Genomic DNA, 23084 nt, shown 5'->3' with positions numbered 1-23084 from the left:
GTAGAAATGGTGTTCTGTTAGGCTCAATTTGTCATGAAATCCTGAAGTTTGCAGCCATCAATAATAGACACAATCTTCTGTTTGATTTTGTGAGAGAATATATGTGTGTTTTTGCTTTTGATGCTATTAGACATTCAGTATCTTTTCGTGTTTATCCTGATGCTCCAATTTTTGAACTTAATCAGATTTTCTTTTGGGGCATTGGGTCTTTGTAAATGGGTCACTGTAAGAAACCGGTGAACCTTATCAGCATGTATATGTCATGATCCGGGCAACTTCAATTCAACTTTCCGAAGTCCGAACTGGCCACCATCAACTCATCAAGTATGGTATGAACAGTCACTTGCGGATTCTACTTCATAGTGCTTAGATTTGCTTGATTGGTTCAGTCGTCGTTCAATTGCCATAACCAATATTATCATGAGCCAGTTTCATCGGTTCTCGATACTGCTTCTTTTTGTTTTTTTTTTAGGTTTGGCCATAACCATCTATGACCTTTTATGGAAGAATGGGTCTTTGTATATACCAGGTGCACGCAATGGTATATCTTTGGCATATATTTTTTTCATCTATCAGGAGCAGCACTCTCGGGTTTTATAATATGGATTTTTTTAATCATTATGTTGAAGAAGGCTCAAAAGATGTATGTACAAAAATCATTCGAGTACCTAGTCCAAGTAACCCAACATGATAACGTCAGTTGGATCTTTGGTACCTAACTATTGAAAGACAAGTGAGCCAATTAAGCAAATCTGGGCACTATGAAGTAGAATCTGCGACTGACTGTTCATACCATACTTGATGGCAGCCACTTCGGAAAAGTTGAATTGAAGATGCCCGGATCATGACATATATATGCTGATAAAGTTCACCCGTTTCTCCGAGATTGCTTCTCAAGAGAACCTCTAAATTGTGCACAACCTGGTTAATAAGATATATATTTGCTAAGATGCCAAGGTTACCTGTGGTCAGCTACGTCATTCGTTCATTATATATCTTTTAAATGGCAACTTTCTGATATGAATCAGAAGGTATAGAAATAGCCCAGGAAGCACAGCCCGAGAAACAGCCCAAAAGTAATAGGTCGTCTTATTTTATTATATGGTATTACTTGTGCACCAAGTTAAGGTTAAATCTGACTTGATTAAATAAGGCCCTAGGCCATCTTTTTCATTGATGGAGATTATTATTATTTGTTCTTAGGAACTAGGGCTGCTGGGGCATTAATCCAGATTATCAATAACAGCCGACTTTGGCTGGCTTTCTTTCTCCTCTGTGTTTTCTCGCTTATTTTCTGTTTAATCAGTTGATACACATCAATTGGTATCAGAGAAAACTTTCTTGCAACCTGTGGTAGTAAAAACAAAAATACAGTTCATCATGCGTTACTGTCGTCCAGAAAAGTTATTGTTCATCCGGGAAAAAAATTAGCTAGCAGCATGGAATCTGCCTTGGAGAAGATTATGGCTATTAGCCAAGAGGGTACTGTTAAAGAATATTGTCTTTCGTTTCAAATCTTATTCGATCAAGTTAAAAATCTAGAAAAAGTTTATGAGATCTACGCTATAAATCTATTCATATATGGTTTAGATACTGAAATTAGGGAAATATTTGTTGAATGGCATCAATATAGCTGCTCTAAGTTGAAAGATGTGATGTCATTGGCTTTAAAAATTGATTCTCATGGTTTGCAAGATTCTTTCTCTTCTTTTGATCCTACTTCTTCTCTATATATAAAAGATTTGGAGTTTGACTTGAAAAAAAAGGAAAACAAAGCTGTTTCTAGTGTTGGTGTTGAAGACATAGACGTCATTAAAGGTACAAAATCAGATAGTCAAGAAATTAGTAATAAGTTCGAGGAGCAAATCACAGAGGTTATTAAAACAGGGGTGGTGGAAGATATTGGCAAAGACTTTGGTAATCAGGGAGTAGTTTGTGGTAGTTCTCTTATAAAGCAAGACAAAGACCCGAGTTTGCTACAATCCTCTAATAACATGTCTTGGGGCTGGTCGCATGCAGCCAAAACCACGAGTTTCGGTCAAAGGGGAGAAGCCGAGCTAGAAAAAAGAAGGCAGGTCATTCTGTATGAAGAGCCATGGGGGGACTTTTGTGGACTTAATAGTGTTGCTGGACACCGTGTTCAAAGAAAGACATGGGATCCAGGAATAATAAGGTTGGTTCAAGTCACACCTTGAGGACAAGGTGTGTTTTTGCCGCGAGGGGGGGGGGGGTAATGATATGAATCAAAAGGTATAGAAATAGCCCAGGAAGCACAACCCGAGAAACAGCCCAAAAGTAATAGGTCGTCTTATTTTATTATATGGTATTACTTGTGCACCAAGTTAAGGTTAAATTTGACTTGATTAAATAAGGCCCTAGGCCATCGTTTTCATTGATGGAGATTATTATTATTTGTTCTTAGGAACTAGGGCTGTTGGGGCATTAATCCAGATTATCAATAACAGCCGACTATGATGCACGGAAACGGCAGTTAGGGTGGAGTACCCGTTTCGGGGACGCCATGGGGACGGATACGTGTAGGATACGCCTTCGAAACGTTTTCTGCGCGTTTCCAGTTATGGGGGGGGGGGGGGAGTTTCCTAAACGTTTCCACCAGATTTCAGACGACCATCCATAGCCGGAGATAAAGAAAGCATTTTTTCCGGCGAGTTTGTGTGTTTTTTGGTGGGTATGAGACAGAAACCAAAACCCGTTTTCAGTAAAGTAAATGCTTTAGGATTAATGAAGGTGTACCTTTATCCCGCCTCATTGTTCTTTGTTTACTAGTGGTGGTGATAGTTGCTGATTTTCGTTTTTCCGGTGTTGCTCAGACCGGAGATATTAAAAACAGAGGAAGAAAACTTTTACTTAGAATATAATAAAATTTAGGTGGGAGTATGTAAAAGTGGTGTATATTTAATACGGAGTACATCTTAGGCCTCTCCTTAAAGCACTTCATCCTTACCCTCTTTCACACTGTCATATCAGTTTTTCTCTTTTTCCATCCACCTTTTCCACAATCACTCCCTATAACCCCTCTTCTACACTTTTTATTATTTTATTTTATATTTACACAAAATTAAAAACTACTTAATTTTATTAAAAATTAAACATTACAACTAAATTAAAAAAACATTACAATTAAACATTACCACTAAAAATAAAACACATAACACACTTAAAAATAAAACATTGCAAGGAAAAATAAAACTTTGGTTTTCGTTGTTTGATATGGTGAAAGATTTTGTTGATATTGTGAATATAATGAAAGGAATTGTGGAGAAAATGGAAGAAGTAGTGAAGAAAGGTTTGAAGAAGGAGAGTGAAAAGGTAGTATATATATATATATGTAAAGTTTTTAAAAAAAACAAAAAAAAAGAAACTAGCCGTTTCCTTTGAAAACTTTTGAAAAAATCTGTTTTTTTTTTAGTTTACGTTAAGCATGGACCCCACATTTCCTCGTCTTCACACATCGATGGATCGAATTGGTTTGAATTATTCGCGGTCGACGAGCGTGCTCCCTAAGGCTTCGACAACGAAGAGCCATCGACAACCCATCGACGAAGCCCTTAGGGAGGGGCCTTATTGGAAAGAGTAAAAGTAGTATTTCTTTACTTTATGAATATGATGATAAAGATGGGAGTAGAAAGTATTATATTTCGTTATTATTTTTTTAAAATGGCTCCAAGAATTACTAGGATATGATATGTTGATCATTATTATATATTATACTATACTATTATGGATTAGAATTAGTTATTTTTATATATTTTTTATTGCCGTATCTTTGCCGTACCCGTATCTTAGATTTTTAAGTTTTGTCGTTTCCCGTCCCCATATCCGATTACCGTACCCGTCTCCGTGCAACCTAGACAGCCGACTTTGGCTGGCTTTCTTTCTCCTCTGTGTTTTCTCGCTTATTTTCTGTATAATCAATTGATACACATCACTTTCCTTTGTGAGTGGAAAGTTACTTTTCCCAAACTTTACCATTTTTAACACTATCTCTTCTAGCTACTATTTTTTTTCAAGTTATATAACTATCTTATGCATAAAAACCTCCATATTCATGGAAAATTCCAGAATTCCTTACACCGACCTATGCTTCGTATATTGCTCATTGTGGTCTTCCAGTGACCGACTTAGCTTCTCTTTTCTACGTGGTCTCCTTAAGGTACTCTTGCTCTCTCTCCCTGTTTCTTTACAGTTATTTGCATGCATGTATTTGTATCTATTCATTTTTCATATTGTAATCACGACTTTAGGATTATGAGGTGGAATGTTTTCAAAGTTTGATCTTTTTGGTTGTATGCCACTATAGTATCTCTCTAACTGCATATCTCCCTCACTATTAGCTATATGGTCTACAATCTGCCATGTAGTTTCAGATGATGATGGAGTAAAAAGAGAGAGTTGGGTGGTTGAAAGGATTGAGATTGGCGGGAGGGAGTTATGAAGCATCTAGAGTCTCATGTTTATTAGAAAAGTACTCCAGTTAATGACAAATTAAAGTAGTTGAGAACCCAACGGTACCGCCACCATGTGATCACATGGGCCCACAGATAAAGGTTACATGTGTGATCACAGGTTTGATACTTGACAAAGGCAAGTGGAGAAACTATTATCTTGTGATCCATGTGTGAGGATGGTGAGTCACCGGGAATGAGTACTATGCGGTGTGCGCTCTGGGTACCAAGACGGTACATCGGACCAGAGGGTTCCCACCCACCCACCCACTTATTATTATTTTTTTTTTGAATAAAGTAGCTGAGAAACATTCGGCACTCTGAAAGCTGCTCAATTTACGATGGTTACATAATTTAGTGGAAAACTGAAATTGTGATCATGTTATCTTGATGATATACCTATAGGATATGTATGTATTTGTGTAGTGTTGATTTTTTAGATCTGAGAATTTGTGCAATCTTAGCTAGAATAAGCTTCATAGTGATTAGTTGTTGTAATGATCTTTTACTGTTACGCTAAGAACCGATTGTTGTTGCCGAGCTTTGTCAGCTAACATTTTGTAGACTTTATACTTATTAAGCGGATGTATGTATTTATTTAGAAATATAGTTTTTGATCTGAAAGTTGAGATTGTGAAATGCATTTTAGTGGAATTTTGAGTTGGAAGATGGATATACGGAGCTTAGGATGTTATAGAAGTGCTTAATCTAGTGTAATGTGGACTAATTGATTATAGAAATATTCTGGATATAGGTTATTTGGAATAGGTTGTGGTTACGATTTGAGATATAGATGATGTAGTTTTAGTTTACCTGATTGACACATATAGGATAAAGATGGAGTAGCATACATGCCTTTGTCGTTAGTAATTTTAAACTGCATAAAGAGGACTATGGATAGAAGATTTTGTAGTAGAGTCATATTAGAGGGATAGTTGAACAACATAAATAGATTAGGATATACTGGTCAAACAGCTAGAAACCACATGCCTTTGCCATTAGTAATTATTGAACTATATAAAGATGCCCACTCCACTAATATATAACTATGGTCCAACGGAGTTACGGATTTTCACAAGGCCGTATTTTAAGTAGTTAGTGTACAAAAATAAAAAAAACTAAGAAGCTTAGAAGTCCCATTTACAGGTTGACTATTATAGTATTATGTCAACCTAAGCTTAGAAGTCCCATTCAGAAAACATGCTACTTACCATTGATGTATTGTTCATATCCGTTGTTTTCTCTTATGTCACCCTTGTACTTCCAATTGTCCAACCGTAATTTTAACACTAACAGAACCCCAAATCCTCCTTTGTCTCCTTTTCCTTTTTTTGCCCAAGACGACACGTGGTTTCTTAACATACAACGAATATAATTAGCAAGGCCTAAGAGATATATAAGATGCAAAAAGTATAGGTTAATTATGCAAGATGCCAAGATTAATTGAAGATTTAAGTTTTTCAAGTGCCATAATTTCATATCATGGAATCTCACTGTGAATTTGCTTTGCAGTAACAGATCGTTGTAGTATCAATATCTGAATTTGCTGTGTTACTAACGATTTGGAACTTAAGTTTTTGTGTCCCATCAGCTGCTATACAACTTCTCAACTACTCGGTGTATAAAAACGGAAAAAATAGTCCTAGTCCCAAATTCTATTATGTCAGCTTTAGTTTATTCTGTTGCTATGTTACTGATGCTAATGATGATGTTCTTTGCTTTTGAACCCGTTATATTCACATACTCAAATGATAGCTACTGGATCCCAATGCCTAAATGTTACCTTTTCTTTGTCTAAATGTTACCTTTTTTTTTTATTGCAATTCATACAACTGCTTCCTTCCACGAGAGTTCCAGATCTTTCAACACACTGACACAGAGGTTTTCCTGCTCTTTTAGTACACTGACATAGAAAGCCATGTAATTCACAAATCCTGAATGAAGATATAATCTGCACTGTTTTCTCTTTTCTTGATTTCATTCTTCTCATTCGCTGCACCTTCGTCTGCAAATCTTGGTAAAACTACCGATACCTAGTTCCCTATTTATCAAAAACACTTATAGTTTTTGTTTTATGAAGTACACACATTTCTGTATCTATAGCTGATCAGACTATCAAAAACATCTTCTGTTTGTAGTGCAACCATGAAGCAAGCACTGTTCTTTTTCTGTTCATAATCCTGCGTATACATTGCAGATCCATGACAATTAATTATTCCAGTTCTTTGCCATCACCATTACATTAAACATAATGTAAAAGAATTGTTTGTCATTGTTTGGTTTATATTGTAGCTTATTTGAATTCTTTTAACACTGGTTTTCACCAGCTTTAAATGATATATATGCGCGATATGTTCAGTATTTACTGTATGTAACGTATCATCAACTATTGATATGTTCTACTAATCTGAATTCTCCAATCTAGAAATGATGTAACTATATATGATATTGCAAATCTTATATTCAAGAAAGTTAAAATTGTTAATAGTAAATTTTATAAAATACAAGATTTAATATTCACATTATATTAGTCAATATCAAAAGCAACAAAATTGTCAATTATATGCACCAAAACAAATCTATGAAGAATGTAAAAAAGTCGAAACAAAGAGGTGATTACACCAAACGTTCCTTTCTCTTTCCCATTTCCACATGTATATGAAAAGACAAATACATAAATTGAACCCCACAACCCCATTATTCAAAACAAAATCTGGGACCTTCTTCATCCAGGTCCCACACAAAATGATTTAATCACATTTCCAGTGCACACTCACTGTTCCAGAACAACAAGAACACACACAGAACAGACGCCCCCTCTCCAGTCATCATAAAATTCAAACTTAAAATATATACAAAATAAAAATAAAAAGGCCCAAAAAGTCTAGAGAGAGAAAAGTTGGTGGTTGTTAAGAAAGATAAAGTTAAAAAATATATATATAAAATAAAAGTTTTAGTAAATGAAAAAGTGGAGTGAAGAAGGAGAAGAAAAAGGTGAAAAGGAGCCACCACCACCAAAAAAGCAGCAAAATTTAGGGGAAAAGTTGAAAAATATAGTAGGCAAAAAAGGTGGACAATTAACACCAGTGTTGCCTTTTCCTGTTCAAACTAACAACAACTGTGGTCTGCAAGTTAGCAACTTTATTGCACAAGATTGTGAGCTAGCGGCTGAACAAAAGAAGCCAGGTTTTAGTCTAGTTAGTGGTGCTTCTGCTAGAAAGTTAGCTGCTACTGTTTGGGAGCTTGATCAGTATAAGCTACCTTTTGCTAAAATGCACAACGGTGGCGGTGGCAGCCGGAGAAACCACCGGTATCTGCAGCAGCTTAACAGCAACCACCATCATCATAATCATCATCATGGTCATCATCTTCTTGAAGATAATCCTCATGATCCTTCGCCTGACTTGGTAACATCTCACACTCTACTAAAGAATTTGGTTTAAAGAATTTTGGTTTATGTTTTATATTGTTTAACCTTAAATTGGGTATTGCTGTTGATTTTATTATGATGTTTGAAGAATCTTTATTGTATTTTCTTTCTTGTTGATAGATCTGATATGCATAAAGTAATTAAAATTTTCTTTTAGTGTTTGTAGTCAAGATGTGTTGATTGATTGATCCATTAATGGTATTTCAGAATTATCGATTATGATGGGTGGGTGGCTACATAGTGGGGGTCTCCTTTTTTTTTTTAATTTTGTTGATGATTCAAGCTTGTGTTCAAATTTTTTTTTTCTGGATCACATTAATTGACATTTAAATCATGATTTTTTCCATTTATGACATTGATTAGAGTGTAAGGATTTATGAGTTCTTTATAATGTAAGTGATAGACGGGAATTTTAAAAGGGTGACGATTATTTCACAATAATATTTTGTCATATATAACAATTACTGTTTTAGACGGTTGAATATTTTGCACTAACATAGTAACACGCTTACTTGTATATGACAAAAAATTGTTGTAAATTAATCGTCACCTTTTCTAAAATCATAGAATCATATAAGTGGAATTTTGTCATAAAGTCACGTTGTTTGATTTGAATTATGGTTTGTTGATTAATGTTACACCATGTGCGGTTTAGAGCTTACAAAAATTCCTAATCATATAACATAACTTATAGTGTATACGACATATGAGTTTAGATGTTATTATTGCGGGTATCCAACTTTTAAATCTTGCTATTATATGTGTCTAGTGGTAGTTTTGCTGATGCAACAACTTATATTGATACCACGTTGGTAAAAATACCACGACTGGACACCTACAATAGCAATATTTGAAAGTTAGGTGCTCAAAACATTAACATTCTAAGTTGGATTCAAACAATAGACTTTGGACTAAAGTTGGATGCATTCCGCAACACTTATTCCTCTTTTAATGGTACCATGAGGAATTGCATGATCAACCATTTGATTCGGTTTGTAAGTGATAACCATGAGAGCAAGAATTCAATGTTTAGTTTGCGATGAATGTAGGGGAGTGCTAGTAGTTTGAGAAGACATGTCGCAGCATCACTGATGCAACATCACCGGACAATTCAGAGGAATCTTAATGTTGTACGAGCCGTTTCACCTGCAAGTTATGGCAGTAGCTCTATGGAGGTATATGATCATCTTTAATCAAATTCAGCGTGTTCCCAAATTGAAAATATGCTAATTTCTGTGGTAATTTTTTATGAATCTGAATGACGTAGGAAAATGTTTTCAGTTATGTCTAATGCAAAGTGAAAATCTTATATATTAGGCTCAAAATGAAAGTGATAGTCAATTTGATTTGGATCCAAATAATGGCTGGTTTGACCATCAAATAACTTACTCATAGGTAAGCAGATTTCAATCCTGCCATTACTGGTGTAATCCTTGTTCTACCACATTCTGTTCCTAAGTTAGTTGAAAATTTTCTTGATTTGTAATTTGTAGTGTTGTTTCTTAACCCATAACTGTCTCACAAGAATGCCGATGTCGATGAAAATTTAGATAGTACTAATTTACATAAGTTATGAAGCTGATGACGAAAAAATATTATAAAAGAAACAAATCCAATAGAATTTTTCGGATTTTCCAAATGGCAGGCATAATCCTTGATTTATCACCTTATAGCTCTGCTTACATGCTTATTTAATCTTACTTTACTTTGTTGACATTTGTGGTTATTATGGCCTTTTTTGGGATCTATATTTGTCAGTCTCGCAGATATGAGAAAAGATACTAGATAATGTGCTAGTATAACATAAAACTGGAAATGTGCTGAATTTTTATAGTCAACCTGGTAAGGATTTTATTGTCTCGTACTCAAAGCCTCATATGAGTTCAAAGGCAGACCAGCATATAATGTGAAACTACATAATCTGCCTAATTGCATTGTGGGTGACCAATTACATATGCATGAAACAAAATAAAGTTCCCTTTGTGTAGCTTAGAAGATATGCAAGTGTGACAGTTGACTAGCTTTCTGGTAGGTAGCACCTTACAACCCTGCTGTTACTCCTACAAGTTCTATCGAGTTTAGGGGAGGAAACGGAGAGACGAGCTATAGTCTCAAAACATCTACTGAGCTCCTCAAAGTTTTGAATAGGATTTGGAGCCTAGAGGAACAACATGCAGCCAATATAACCCTGGTAAAAGCTTTGAAACGTGAACTAGACTTGGCCCGATCCAGGGTCAAAGAGTTAGCCCGTGACCGTCAATCTGATCGGCATGAGATGGAACTTTTAATGAAGCAAATAACAGAAGATAAACAAGGTCATGCCAATGCTGCAATTCAGTCTGTGAGAGATGAACTTGAAGATGAGAGGAAATTACGGAAACGTTCAGAGACACTTCATAGGAAGTTAGCTCGTGAGCTTTACGATACGAAAGCGTCTCTCTCGGCTGCTTTAAAAGACTTGGAGAAAGAGAGGACATCGAGGGTACTTTTGGAAGATCTTTGTGATGAGTTTGCTTGGGGGATCAAGAACTATGAGCAAGAAATGCATTCCTTGAAGCATATAAATCCTGATAAAGGTAATGGTACAAGCTATAGAGCTGCCCGAGATGGAATGATTCTTCATATATCAGAATCTTGGCTTGATGAGCGAATGCAAACAAAGCAAGAGACAAAGACTACAAAGAACTCTGTAGTGGAAAAGTTAAGCTCGGAAATTGAGGCTTTTCTTGAAGCAAAACGAAAGGGCATACAAAAGAACGGGTCAGGTCCTGGGTCAGTGGTGGGAACAACAGCTCGAAGGCGGCAATCTCTTGAGTCCATCCCTATAAATTTGGCCACAAGTGCCCCTCCTGATGACGGTGATGACGACGAAGATGATGTTTCTTCTGGTGGCGGTGATTCACCTTGTTTTGAGCTAGAAAAACCTGTTTCCCATGTCAAGGATGATATAGTAAATTCAACAACTAAACCGGATCATGGTAAGAAGAAACCTGCACGCGATTCATCTAACTTGCAGGTGAAGTTTGAAGAACAAATGGCTCAAGCCATCTTAGGTCAAGAACAGGGGAAAGCAACAACTGCAGAAGAAAATCACATTGAAATACCGGAAGAGGATGTTAGTTTAAACTCAAAATACTTGGATAGTTTACTCAAAGGCCATTATCTGCAAACAGGAACTGAAATTGATGATTCAGTTAGTAAATCTGTGTGGAAAAGTCATCCAAGTCCTGTTCGGGGCTGGACTACACGGCTGCCAACCGAAGATCTTGAGATTTCCGGGTCGTCATCAAAAGTCCCACTTGAGTCGAAGGAACAAACTAGCCTGAAGTCAAAGCTACTTGAAGCAAGAGCAAGGGGTCATAGATTGGGATCTCGTGTAAAAAAGTAAAACAGGTTTTATCCTGAATTTCAGATTATCTGCTTTCTGTGTGCATAATTTACATATTGTTGCAACATGTCTGTTGGGACTTAATACGCGTATTACTTGTGTCAGTTTTACATAGCGCTATTACAGGTTATAAAAGAGACCTTTTGAATGTCAGTATAATGCTTAATTCCTTTCAAAGTTTGTCAAAATCATTAAATAGATCGTACATTTTGAATGTTGATTATCAAGTCATCTTGAAAACATAAGAAACTTCGCCTTTTCCTGGATTAGCTTCGGTTATGGCTAGTGTTCTTTCATCCAAATCAATAACAGCCGTACATAGTGTGTAAAGGGTTGGACCTGAAATTTGCAATGTGGATAGCATTAACGTAGGATTGTATGCGGCTAGATGATTCAACCAACTAAATAGCATATACCTTTCATATAAATAGGATATTCTTGATCATCCATGTCTCCAAGGAGAGAAAGAAAATCAGCCTTTGACCTTTTTGGCAGCAAAGCTGCTCGGTTTTGTCTGCTTATCGAGTTCAGATCATGTACCTTCATATTCATAAATGGCATAAATCATTACACAAATTTCAGATGTCTGCTAAATGTTTAAAAATGTAAATGAGAATCTTTACATGGTATGTTACCTGGTCAACTTCAAGATGAAGGTACATATTGGCATGAAAGAAAGGGGTTGACCCGATATCATGAAGTGAAAGCCGTTGACTTGATGCAGTCTCAACATTTAAGATCTTGCGTAAGTTTACATCAATTAGATTATAGCAGTGACCAACTGAAACTTGTGATGAACGAATTCTCTGAAGAAGCATTGGAAATAATAAAAACATCAGTAAATTTTCTTCTTATCGAACTCTGTATCTAAGTATAAGAAGCCCCAGAAATCTCACAGTAACTGCATCCCCAATGCTGGTTGCTTCAAGAAGGTCTCTAGAAATGAAGTTTCGCCCTATGCCACCTGCCACAATCTCTGAAACCGCTGGTGGTACCGAGTTGAGTGTAAATGCCTATACAGAACATTACATAGTTAAAGCTCATGTCAAAGTCTGCAAATTAAGGCATGAAGTAGCATTTTCAGTGGTGAAATTCATTAAAAGTGTGATCTTTGCAATATGGGCGTTCAAAGTATAGGATGTAATAAGCAAGGATCAATACCAGACCATGGTTATTGAAACCAAATGCACAGCTTGGGAGCTCACCAGCATAGGTGTAAGCTGTGTAAGATAGTCCATCGGATAAAGTTGCTTTAATCAAATATCTGCAATGTTTGTAATGCTTCCCATAATCACACAATTGACCAACACAGATATGAAGGAAAGCAAGGATTCTGAGCTTACGTATGACCAACAAGAGCAACATTTGCATCCTCATTATGAGCTGCAACTGCTATTGTATCACTAACAACAAGTATATCCGAACAATCATCTATCGTTTCTTCATCTTCAACTATTTCCTTCTTTGGGATGAAGGGGAGTATCTCTTTACGGAAGTTCAATATCATTATCTGTCACAACCACATTACAAGTCATTCAAGACTTGACTTTTTGTTGTTTTTATGGGATTAAGCCAAGCGAAAACTACTGAAATGAAAAGAACAGTTTAAAACTTTACGTACATGTAGAAAGGGGACATCGGACCCATGACTGATTCCACGCATTTCGTTCCAGTGATCCGGGAATTTGGTGCTGTTGTTATGTGACAGAGAATTGATAAGAGACTGTGCTTGTGGTGATTGAGCAAAAGGAAGAAGTTGGTTGTTGAAAATGGAGTCTGTGGAGAGTCTGCTTTTTATGAGATTGGAGAAATGGTTGCCAATTGAGTAGCCCATTTGGTATGAATCTTGACATGGTCCTATTTCAAATATCTCCAATTTCTTTGCAGTTTCCATGGCCGTTTCTTTCTTATTCTATATTTCTATATCTAATTTCTAATGTTTGGCTAGTTTACCTTATCTTTGTGTTGCAGTCTATACACAAATATGGTGACATGAAAAGAGAAGTCCTTCGAAAATGTTTTCTACCCTGAAAGTCCTTGCTACAAATTTTATCTTTCAAATAAGTCCCCAGCTTTAAGCGAATGTCAGATTTCTGCAAAAATAATAGCATTCATCATGAGTTCATCAACATCCAAAATCATGATGTATTGATTTATGATTTTGTGTAATGTGTATCCTCTCATGTTCCAGTCCTTGAATACTGAAGATAATTAAATTTAAATGATACCATTGCTTACATAAAACTGGATGCATGTATAATAATTGGTCGAGTGGTGTAAATAATCGAGGTAAATGATTAGTTGACATATTTTGAAAGATAAATGATTGATACTATAATTTAATCATTAATGTTAGGGGTAATGTAGGTGAAAATATTTCAAGGGTGCTAAGTGAAAATATTACATATTTTTCTAACACTTTTAAAAAATAAAATGTTATTTCTTTTATGGTATAATATAGATATAGATGTCCAACTAGTAAAATCGTTTTAATAATAACTATTTTATTTTTATACATAACATTTTACTAAGTGTTGTCCCTTCGGGGACATCTGATAAAATTAGAACGATACAGATAAGATTAGCATAACCTCTGCGCAAAGATAACACGCACAAATCAAGAAATGGTCCAGACATTTTACTAAAGCGTTAGAGCATCCACAATGATAATAACTTTAACCACTTCACAAATTCACTAACTTTAACCTATTACAAAGTCTTCCCTCTAATGGAAAAGCTTTTTTAAAGCTTTTTTTTGTTTAAATTAACATCTATTCCTATACAATTAGAAAAAAGCTTTTAAATAAATGGTTGAAAGACCATCCCCCCATTCATGAGGTCTTGAGTTCAAGACTTGGGGAGGACATAAGGAAGTCCCTTTATGAGAGCTTGGCTTGAGTTTACCCAGGTTCAAGTCTAAAGGGGCAGGGTTTACTCCTATTAATCGTCGTGCCTTCGGGCGGATTAGTATGAGGTTTCCCCCCATCGGGTATTTGAAATAGGCATTTTTTCTTCGAGGGAGCTCTCTAGCGCGGATCTGGTTAAGACAACGTATACTAGACCTCTCGCTGTCAAATCGCGACACGAAGTTTTCAGCAAAATTCACCTTTCAAAAAACAAAAAAAAAGAAGAAAAAAACTTTTAGTCAATAGGTTGAGATTTCTTAACCTATTGATTAAATAAGCCTTTGCACTCAATGGTAACCTTTTACAAAAGTTTTTTTCTTCAAAATAAGTCATTTACTTTTTATCATTGGAGATGCTTAAAGAGTAGTAAATTAAAAGGGAAAATATCATATTTGCCATTGAAGAGTTTGCAAATATCATATTAAACTTTAAAATATCAAAAAAACCATTATCAAATATAAACAATATCAAAAATACTTAAATGCTTAAATTTAATATTAAAAACCTTAAAAATTATAATTAATATTGTTTAAGCATAAGTCTACACCCGTTTAGGTATAACATTTATCCTTAAGTAGTAGGGGGTTAATCCTTGATCTATAAGGTGTAATGAGGGATATTAGATTGTTGCTACTTCGGGTGGCGGTTCCTAATTGGTGACCACAAGATGTGACGCCACAAGCCGAAGTAGGCTAAGGAGTGTGTGTAAGAGAATGAGAGGAAGAGATAGAGTCAGAGGACTAGCCCCCTTGGTTGGTGCCTTGAACCTCTATTTATAGAGATGCTGCTAGGGTTTAGATTTGGGTCATGGGTTTTACATGTTTGGGCCTAAATCAAGCCCATGACTTAACATAGATGAGGTCATGTTCAGGTCTGAAGGTTTCAGGAGCCTCCCTGGCTTAGGTCCGGAGGCTGCGGAGCCTACATGGAGCAAGGTCCGGAGGCTGCGGAGCCTCTATGGAACAAGGTCCGGAGGCTACATCAGGAGCCTCTTTGGAGCAAGGTCTGGAGGCTGCGGAGCCTCCATGGAGCAAGGTCCGGAGGCTACATCAGGAGCCTCTTTGGAGCAAGGTCTGGAGGCTACGGAGCCTCCATGGAGCAAGGTCCGGAGGCTACATCAGGAGCCTCTATATGCTCATGTCCGGAGGCTACATCAGGGTTGAAGCCTATTAGCCTCCATAGGTTTAAAGAGATATTATCATTCCTAAGCTATTAGAGAGATGGTACATCATCAAGCCTCCCGGCCTAGCGTTGCATCGCAAGTAATGGAGCGTTAGGCTAGAGTTCAAATCTGGAGGCTTTGTTGGGAGCCTCCATGGATCAATCTGGAGGCTACTTCGGAGCCTCTAAGGAGCAACCATGCTCAAGTATGGAGGTTGCAGGAGCCTTAATGGAGGAGGGTCCGAAGGTTATGTCAGGAGCCTCAAAGGAGGAGGGTCCGGAGCCTATATCTGGAGCCTCTCAAGAGCAACCATGCTCAAGTCCGGAGGCTACATCTGGGCTAGAGCCTAGTAGCCTCCATAGGGTAGAAGAGAGATTATTATCCCAAAGCTATTAGGGAGATGGTACATCATCAAGCCTCCCAGCCTAGTGCTGCATCGCAAGTAATGGAGTGTTAGGCTTTGGAGCACTTTTTGATTCTAAAGATTACTAAAGGAGCAACATACTTGCTTACCCAAAGGCTCCAAAAAAGAGCCCAATAAAGGGTTTGTTTTTAACGCAGGCTTTAGGGAAGTGGTACACTATCAAGCCTCTCAGCCTAGTGCTGCATTGTGAGCAATGGAGCGTTAGGTTATACATTATACCAATCCGCAATATTATGTGGCAGGAGACAAATTATATCATATTGTTAAAGCCGGCTTGGCCCGTACTTTGAGCTAGGCGGGTGTTATCACTGTTTTTCAATATGTTTTATCGTATGTTTGATTCGCTATATTTAATTAAAAGGCCGGAAGTTGTGGGTACTATAGTTTAAACCAATATACATAACCTTTAAATCTTAACTTTTGGCCCATTACCATGCACATGTGGCGACCCTATCTTAGCACCAGTGTGCATAGCTTTTCAAAAGATTAACTTTTAGTACCTTAGCCGGAGCGCGTGAAGACGTTAGCTTAGCACCAATGTGCGTACTTATTCAAATTTTAGCTTTTAGCCTCTTAGCCGGAGCGTCTAGAGACGTTAGCTTAGCACCAATGTGCATACTTATTTAAACTTTAGCTTTTAGTCTCTTAGTTGGAGCGTGTGGAGACGTTAGCTTAGCACTAATGTGCATACTTATATATATTTTAACTTTTAGTCTCTTAGCCGGAGCGTCTGGAGACGTTAGCTTAGCACCAATGTGCATACTTATTTATTTTTTAGCTTTTAGTCTCTTAGCCGGAGCGTCTGAAGACGTTAGCTTAGCACCAATGTGCATACTTATTTATTTTTTAGCTTTTAGTCTCTTAGCGGGAGCATCTGGAGACGTTGGCTTGGCACCTATGTGCATACTTATTTAAGTTTTAGCTTTTAGTCTCTTAGTTGGAGCGTGTGGAGACGTTAGCTTAGCACTAATGTGCATACTTATTTATTTTTTTAGCTTTTAGTCTCTTAGCCGGAGCGTCTGGAGATGTTGGCTTGGCACCTATGTGCATGATATGTTCCGTGGCCGGAGCCGGACGGAATGTAAAATATAAATCATCTGGCAAGGATCATGATATGTTCCGTGGCTGCAGCCGGACGTAATATAAGATATCATTTGACAAAGACCATGATATGTTCCGTGGCCGGAGCCGGACGGAATGTAATTAAAATATAAATCATTTGGCAAAGACCATGATATGTTCTGTGGCCGGAGCCGGACGAAATGTAAAATATAAATCATTTGGCAAAGGCCATGATATGATCCGTGGCCGGAGCCAGACGGAATGTAAAATATAAATCATCTGGCAAAGGCCATGATATGTTCCGTGGCCGGAGCCGGACGGAATGTAAAATATAAATCATATGGCAAAGGCCATGATATGTTCCGTGGCCGGAGCCGGACGGAATGTATGCGGAGTAGATTGAGCTGATGTATCCTTCTTTGTGCTTATAGTTTGTATACTTGGGATTACTCTGTCTCGATGTTCTGAACGAGAGGCGATAACTTAATATGATCATACCTTCAATGATGTTAGTACATAATGCCAAAAGTATATTGTAAAGGAACAGTATGACACAATTACAACGTTCCGACATAAGCTATATGGAGATATATAGTTTTATTGTGTACGTACCCCTAACGTGTTATCGTTCTCTTAAAGTCTCACAAGTCTAAGTGTTTTATTAATTGCGATCACCTATGTTGAGATGCAATAACTAGTGATTTGACATATAAATAGAAATGATAACTTAATTATGTAAGAAGATCGTAAGTGTTTTCAATATATGGTGACCGTTTAGCACAATAAGTAGCTGGAAGTTCATAAATATTAAAAAAAAAAAGAGGTGATCGAGAGTAATGTATTGAGTCTAATATTTGCACATAGGAGTTCATATCTGACGCGACATACGAACATTTATTCTTTACCCAATATTTACAAGCGTTTTACCAAATCCTGGTTATTCAAGACTATATGGAGACCATGTGGAATTTTTTTTCCTGTAAATGATCAGTATCCTATCAAGAGTAAGTAACATCAACAAGTTAGTTATTATAACTATAGATTAGAGTTGAAAATAAATCATTATCATGGATGAAGGTTGTGGATGCGATTGTAATAAGCCAGAAGATGACGACCTCAAGAAGTGAGCTGAGGTGGTTACGCCAATAGCTATTTTTTTTATTATTATTATTATAACGTACACATAAAGAGTACTCGATGCGTCCCCATATATGACGCCTAGTACTTAATCGTTAAGACATGTGAAGATGGAGTAATATGCGTGTATATAGTTTGTGAGTTTTACACTTCAACATATTCTTGCACAAGTATGCATATACGTTATTGTATTTTTATTTTTTGTTTGGGTAAATGAATCTATCTTTTGTCATAACAGAGTAGTAAAAAGATATACCAGTAATGAAGTTATACTCTCTTGCCCTTTTTTTTATTTTTATTTTTTTTACAAAATAATAACGAACGGATGATGCCGGAAGATAGTTTATGAAAAGGTGATAATAAGAGATATAGCTTGGAGATTACGGATTGACAATCATGGGAACCCCAGAGGGTGCTCTCTTTAAGGATTTTACCAGAAGGTAGCTAATAAAATATGATACCCGGAAGATCAAGTAATCTTGATAATAATATACTCGGATGGAGTTTATTTTATTTATCTTACATAAAAATTATGTAACATTTTGAAGGGTAAACTAGCCGGGAAATTATTCCTGTTATGTTTTATTGTATTCCTGCGCACCCGTCGAAAGGAGTGTGTGTGCCCATCTCGACATAATTCGTGGTTTGGTTGTTCAATGCACCAATATATGGATTGTTGTATAGTGTATACTTAGAACAGAAGTTACAAAACATTGGTCCGTACGCCATCCGGAGGTTGAAATTTTAAAGAGCGGATGGTCAGCTGCTCCGCCAGTGGCCGGAGCTTAAGAGAAAGAAGTACGCCCGAAGGGCATTAACCCGGAAGGGTCACCGGAAAGTAAGACATGAGGTACTTGTTGGAAGATCGATGTCCGCGCGAAACAAAGTAAGCAAAATGATATTGTTGATCTGCAGCCCTTCCAGGGGCTAACAAGGAGGTACCAAATCAGCATCTATTTCCGGAGGGGTCACGTCGGGGCAGTGTAAAATAATCCGGAAGGTATAGTTTCAGTCTCTCAGAGGGATGTTGTCCGCAGACAGAACGTATGGCCAGAAATTACAAGAGTTTTATGGTGACGAAGGCGACTCTTGATAGGAAATGTACAAGTAATAGTGAGCCGGAGGTGGTATATGGGGAGGGTTTCCGTGACGGGGCTGTGGGCGGATGGTCATTCGAAGGGTATTACATAGGAGGTGTATACGGATATGACCCGCTCTACCCCGTCAACGCAGCTAGCTGAGGAGAAAGATATTAGTGCTCCGGTCCAGCTAAGGAGTCCGTTTGTCACCTTGAAGTTCATAATGAGTATGATGCCCCAAGAGAAATATTCGTTGGAGCCTTACGTCTTTTAACATTTTAAGCATGTATTGTACTTTGTTAATATATACTAATATAGATATATAATATATATAGCCAGCTAAATCACAGCTTGTAGCCACATATATGTAGATAAAATATCCGTACTCTGGTCTCACATGTGCAAACAAAATTTCTTTAACCACCTTTTCTTTATACACATACGTGGCCTTTATGCTTACCACATATAGACTTGGTCTAAAACTACATACGTGGCCTTTATATTTACCTAACTAAAGACTTGGTCAAAAATTTTGGTTTCTGGGTGCTTCGGACAACGCACACCTATCCAAAAAATATAGCAACATAAAATTCGAGTAGATATGACGATACAAGAAGTTGTATTGATTTGGCAAAACCAAAAAAAGTTATTAAGAATCTAAAGGCATTAAAAGCTATCTTCATCTATTTAAAAGCTTCACGAGAGTTTAGATAAAAACAATTATACACAAGATTGTTAATTGGTGCTTTTTCGTTCCTTAATTAAAAGGAAAAGTAAAAAATCCGAATGATATATCTTGAATGTGGTTTCTTTTATGAAATCGATGCAGCATAAAAATAAATGATTAGATCCATTTGTAGACGTATGTGTGTAAACATTGTGTGCATTAGATAACGAAGAAAAGGTGTAATGAGATCTAGAACCTGGTAAGAGAAACACCTTGTTATAGATCAGAATTGTAGTAGGAAGATACGGATGGCACCACTTGTTTAAGCATAAGTCTACACCCGTTTAGGTATAGCATTTATCCTTAAGTACTAGGGGGTTAATCCTTGATTTATAAGGTGTAATGAGGGATATTAGATTGTTGCTATTTCGGGTGGCGGTTCCTAATTGGTGACCACAAGATGTGACGCCACAAGCCGAAGTAGGCTAAGGAGTGTGTGTAAGAGAATGAGAGGAAGAGATAGAGTCAGAGGACCAGCCCCTTTGGTTGGTGCCTTGGACCTCTATTTATAGAAATGCTGCTAGGGTTTAGATTTGGGTCATGGGCTTTACATGTTTGGGCCTAAATCAAGCCCATGACTTAACATAGATGAGGTCATGTTCAGGTCCGGAGGCTACATCAGGAGCCTCTATATGCTTATGTCCGGAGGCTACATCAGGATTGAAGCCTATTAGCCTCCATAGGTTTAAAGAGATATTATTATTCCTAAGCTATTAGGGAGATGGTACATCATCAACTATTTTCAATTTACAATTATACCCTTTGCTATTAATCCCTAATGTGTTAGAATTACTACATACTACAATATACGATATATCTATATCATAATTCCTACTCTCCCCAATAGCCATTCTTGCAATCCGGCCTACCTTCTACCTTGAATAAAGATAGGTACAGTGGTTAGATAAACATGAAATTAGCCCTAACGATAATGAGCCACTCGAATCAGGTAAATCTATAATTTTTCTTTGTATTTTTTATTTTTCAAGATGGATTTCCGTATCCATATAAATGTTTAATCTTATTGTATACTTCAAGTTTTGATAATAATCGGTTTCTTTAACACAGATTCTTGATTTTTTTTAACATGATTTAAAAAGGAATTGGATATATGAGGACTTCTTTGTTGTAGTGTAGGAAATTCTATGTTTGAATGCTATGTCCTTTATGGCTAATAATTCGTACCCCAATCAATTAAAATGTACAGATATGTATTCTTAATCTAAATCTAAATGCTAGAAAATAAACTTGATTAAAACTTAAACGTGATCATATATACGTGTACTTATTTTTTTATGTCGTAGCCGTTCATATATCACTATGCCAATTGCAAAGTGATTCCTCCATAGGCATCAAGGCTTTTCCTGTTATTTATGTACGATAGGTGAATACAATTGTGTTGTATCTTGCATAGGGTGTAATTAGAGATAAAATGAAAGAGGGTATAATTGTAAATAATAATGTTACTTATAAATTTTAGGGATTTTAATGTTTAATAATATTTTAAATTTAGGCATTTGGGTATTTTTGATATTTTTCATGTTTAATAATGGTTTTTTTGATATAACAAAATTTAATTGGACATATTTATAAGTTTTTAATGGCATATAATAAAATTCTCCCATTTTAAAAAGCGTGGAACCAACTCCAAACACTAAAACACCGACGTATATATGTTCCCATATATCTATAAATATCCACACCGCTCGCTTTATCTATTTTTCCCTCCAAATGCACATTTGATATACAAACAAAAAGAAGAGTAGTACTCGTATTATGTTGAACAAAGAATATGATTCTTTCAATCCAAAACTCTATCCAATAAATCGTTGATGAATATCAAGATCCGACCCGAACCCTAACTTGAGGTTGTTTTCAGATCATCAATCTTGAACTACATGGTTCTGAAATCTATTGATCGAATGCAATTGATACTTTAGGGTTTGAAGTTACATAATTTCAATTTTAGGGTTTAAAAAAAATAAAATAAAAAAACACTGGTTTAGAATATGATTATTTGGCGGAAGTTTGTTCAATATCAGAATAGGCTAACGAGTTAGGGATCATTATTTTGGAATTAAGAGGCTTGATCTTGTGAGTCTGCTATCAGTACTAAGTTATTATTCGTATATTAATAGGTATTTGTATAGAAGGTAACTTTAAGCTCTTAAATGTGTAGATGTCTGACTATTGTGAACACTGAAGTTGGAGTTGTCCTAGATATTTGTTTGAGAGAACTTGGAACTCATACCAATTATGATGGTTAAAATTTCTACCATGCGTGGTTGAGAACTAGAGACTATTAACATAAATAAGAAAGAACCAAAAGCTGCAACAATTGGTATGCGAAATTTGGTTGTTAATAGAAGTTTAGTTTGCCTACCTTTAATGGTCTACATAACTTTTTTACTATGTCTATCCTTTCACAGGAATATGCGCGCAAAACATGGTGACCGACATGATCCTGGTCAAATGGGTTCTTTGAGTGTACTGACACCCAAGAAGAGAGCACTCTGATTTCCATGACCATCAATGTAAGTCGAGGGAGGCAGTTTCTATCCATTTCTGTGAAATATTTTAACTATAAGTGGTATGTTTCTGCTAGATGGTCAAACCTTTTTTTTTTCTTTTTCTAAAGGCACATCAACCACAAATTCACGAGTATATACAAGTTGTCCACCATGGGACCAAAACCCATTGGTTATGAGTCACAACACTATCACTATGACAACATTAGATAAAATGAAAATGTGTTGAACCGTTTAATAGTCTTCAAAAAGCACATTGAAGTGTTATAACGTCTTAAAATGCTTTATTTAAAGACAAGGATCATTACATTAAAAAGATTTTGTAATTTATTTTGTGTACCAATATGAAATAAATTGGACAGAGTAAGAGTTGCCTAGTCAAGCAAACTGCTGTGTGAATTCCATTTGGATGTGTTACTAATTTGCGACCATATCAAGTTGGTTTTGCTGGTTGATTTTTTCATCCTGATTAGGTATTAGAGTGTATTTTTGATCTGTGTTAAATCATGTAAGCGCAAGGCTAAATCAAGACGGTCTACCTCCTGACACTTATACCCAGTGTGAAATCCATCCATCATCGATCTTGGGTGTTTGTGCCTCCATTATACTATTTCCTTACTACAATCAAGTGAGTTTCTACATTAAAATGCTTCATCTTTACCGTGTTACACAATGATATTTATTTTGGGCGATGACTCTAAATTATTATTTTATGTTTAACAAATTTCCAGTCAAAATGGGAAGCAAGCAATGGGGATTTATGTTACTAACTTTC

The 23084-nt window shown here is 36.4% G+C and overlaps 2 protein-coding genes and 1 non-coding gene across 3 annotated transcripts; 2 read left to right on the top strand and 1 right to left on the bottom strand.

The window, feature by feature from the left end:
* The first annotated feature begins 7426 nt into the window (after nt 1-7426).
* Nucleotides 7427-11461, top strand: LOC122578473 (uncharacterized protein At5g41620-like). The gene is made up of 3 exons (XM_043750445.1): nt 7427-7873; nt 8946-9071; nt 9929-11461. Exons 1-3 carry the CDS (start codon nt 7427-7429, stop codon nt 11282-11284), a joined length of 1929 nt encoding a protein of 642 aa, XP_043606380.1. The 3' UTR covers nt 11285-11461.
* Nucleotides 11426-13243, bottom strand: LOC122578474. The gene is made up of 7 exons (XM_043750446.1): nt 12906-13243; nt 12628-12794; nt 12446-12548; nt 12181-12297; nt 11920-12090; nt 11701-11824; nt 11426-11623 (listed from the first exon to the last, which is right to left on the bottom strand). The coding sequence occupies exons 1-7, from the start codon at nt 13176-13178 to the stop codon at nt 11508-11510; spliced, it is 1071 nt and encodes a 356-aa protein (XP_043606381.1). The 5' UTR covers nt 13179-13243; the 3' UTR covers nt 11426-11507.
* Nucleotides 13244-13820: 577 nt separating this feature from the next.
* Nucleotides 13821-13923, top strand: LOC122580708. Its single transcript, XR_006320854.1, has one exon. It is a non-coding gene; the product is annotated as a U6 spliceosomal RNA (small nuclear RNA).
* Nucleotides 13924-23084: the final 9161 nt, after the last annotated feature.

This window comes from Erigeron canadensis, chromosome 8, assembly GCF_010389155.1.
Source record: "Erigeron canadensis isolate Cc75 chromosome 8, C_canadensis_v1, whole genome shotgun sequence".
Classification (NCBI taxonomy): domain Eukaryota; kingdom Viridiplantae; phylum Streptophyta; class Magnoliopsida; order Asterales; family Asteraceae; genus Erigeron; species Erigeron canadensis.
The sequence above is the reverse complement of the archived record's forward strand: the minus strand, read 5'-3'. Positions and strand labels throughout refer to the sequence as shown.

Bases quoted from the DNA above. Each gene is read 5' to 3' on its own strand.
- LOC122578473 (XM_043750445.1), top strand. From the start codon at position 7,427: ATGAAAAAGTGGAGTGAAGAAGGAGAAGAAAAAGGTGAAAAGGAGCCA. The intron at 7,874-8,945 runs GTAACATCTCAC...CGATGAATGTAG, and splicing joins ATGATCCTTCGCCTGACTTG to GGGAGTGCTAGTAGTTTGAG. The intron at 9,072-9,928 runs GTATATGATCAT...GCTTTCTGGTAG, and splicing joins ATGGCAGTAGCTCTATGGAG to GTAGCACCTTACAACCCTGC.
- LOC122578474 (XM_043750446.1), bottom strand. From the start codon at position 13,178: ATGGAAACTGCAAAGAAATTGGAGATATTTGAAATAGGACCATGTCAA. The intron at 11,825-11,919 runs GTAACATACCAT...ATGAATATGAAG, and splicing joins TTCATCTTGAAGTTGACCAG to GTACATGATCTGAACTCGAT. The intron at 11,624-11,700 runs GTATATGCTATT...TGCAAATTTCAG, and splicing joins ATATCCTATTTATATGAAAG to GTCCAACCCTTTACACACTA.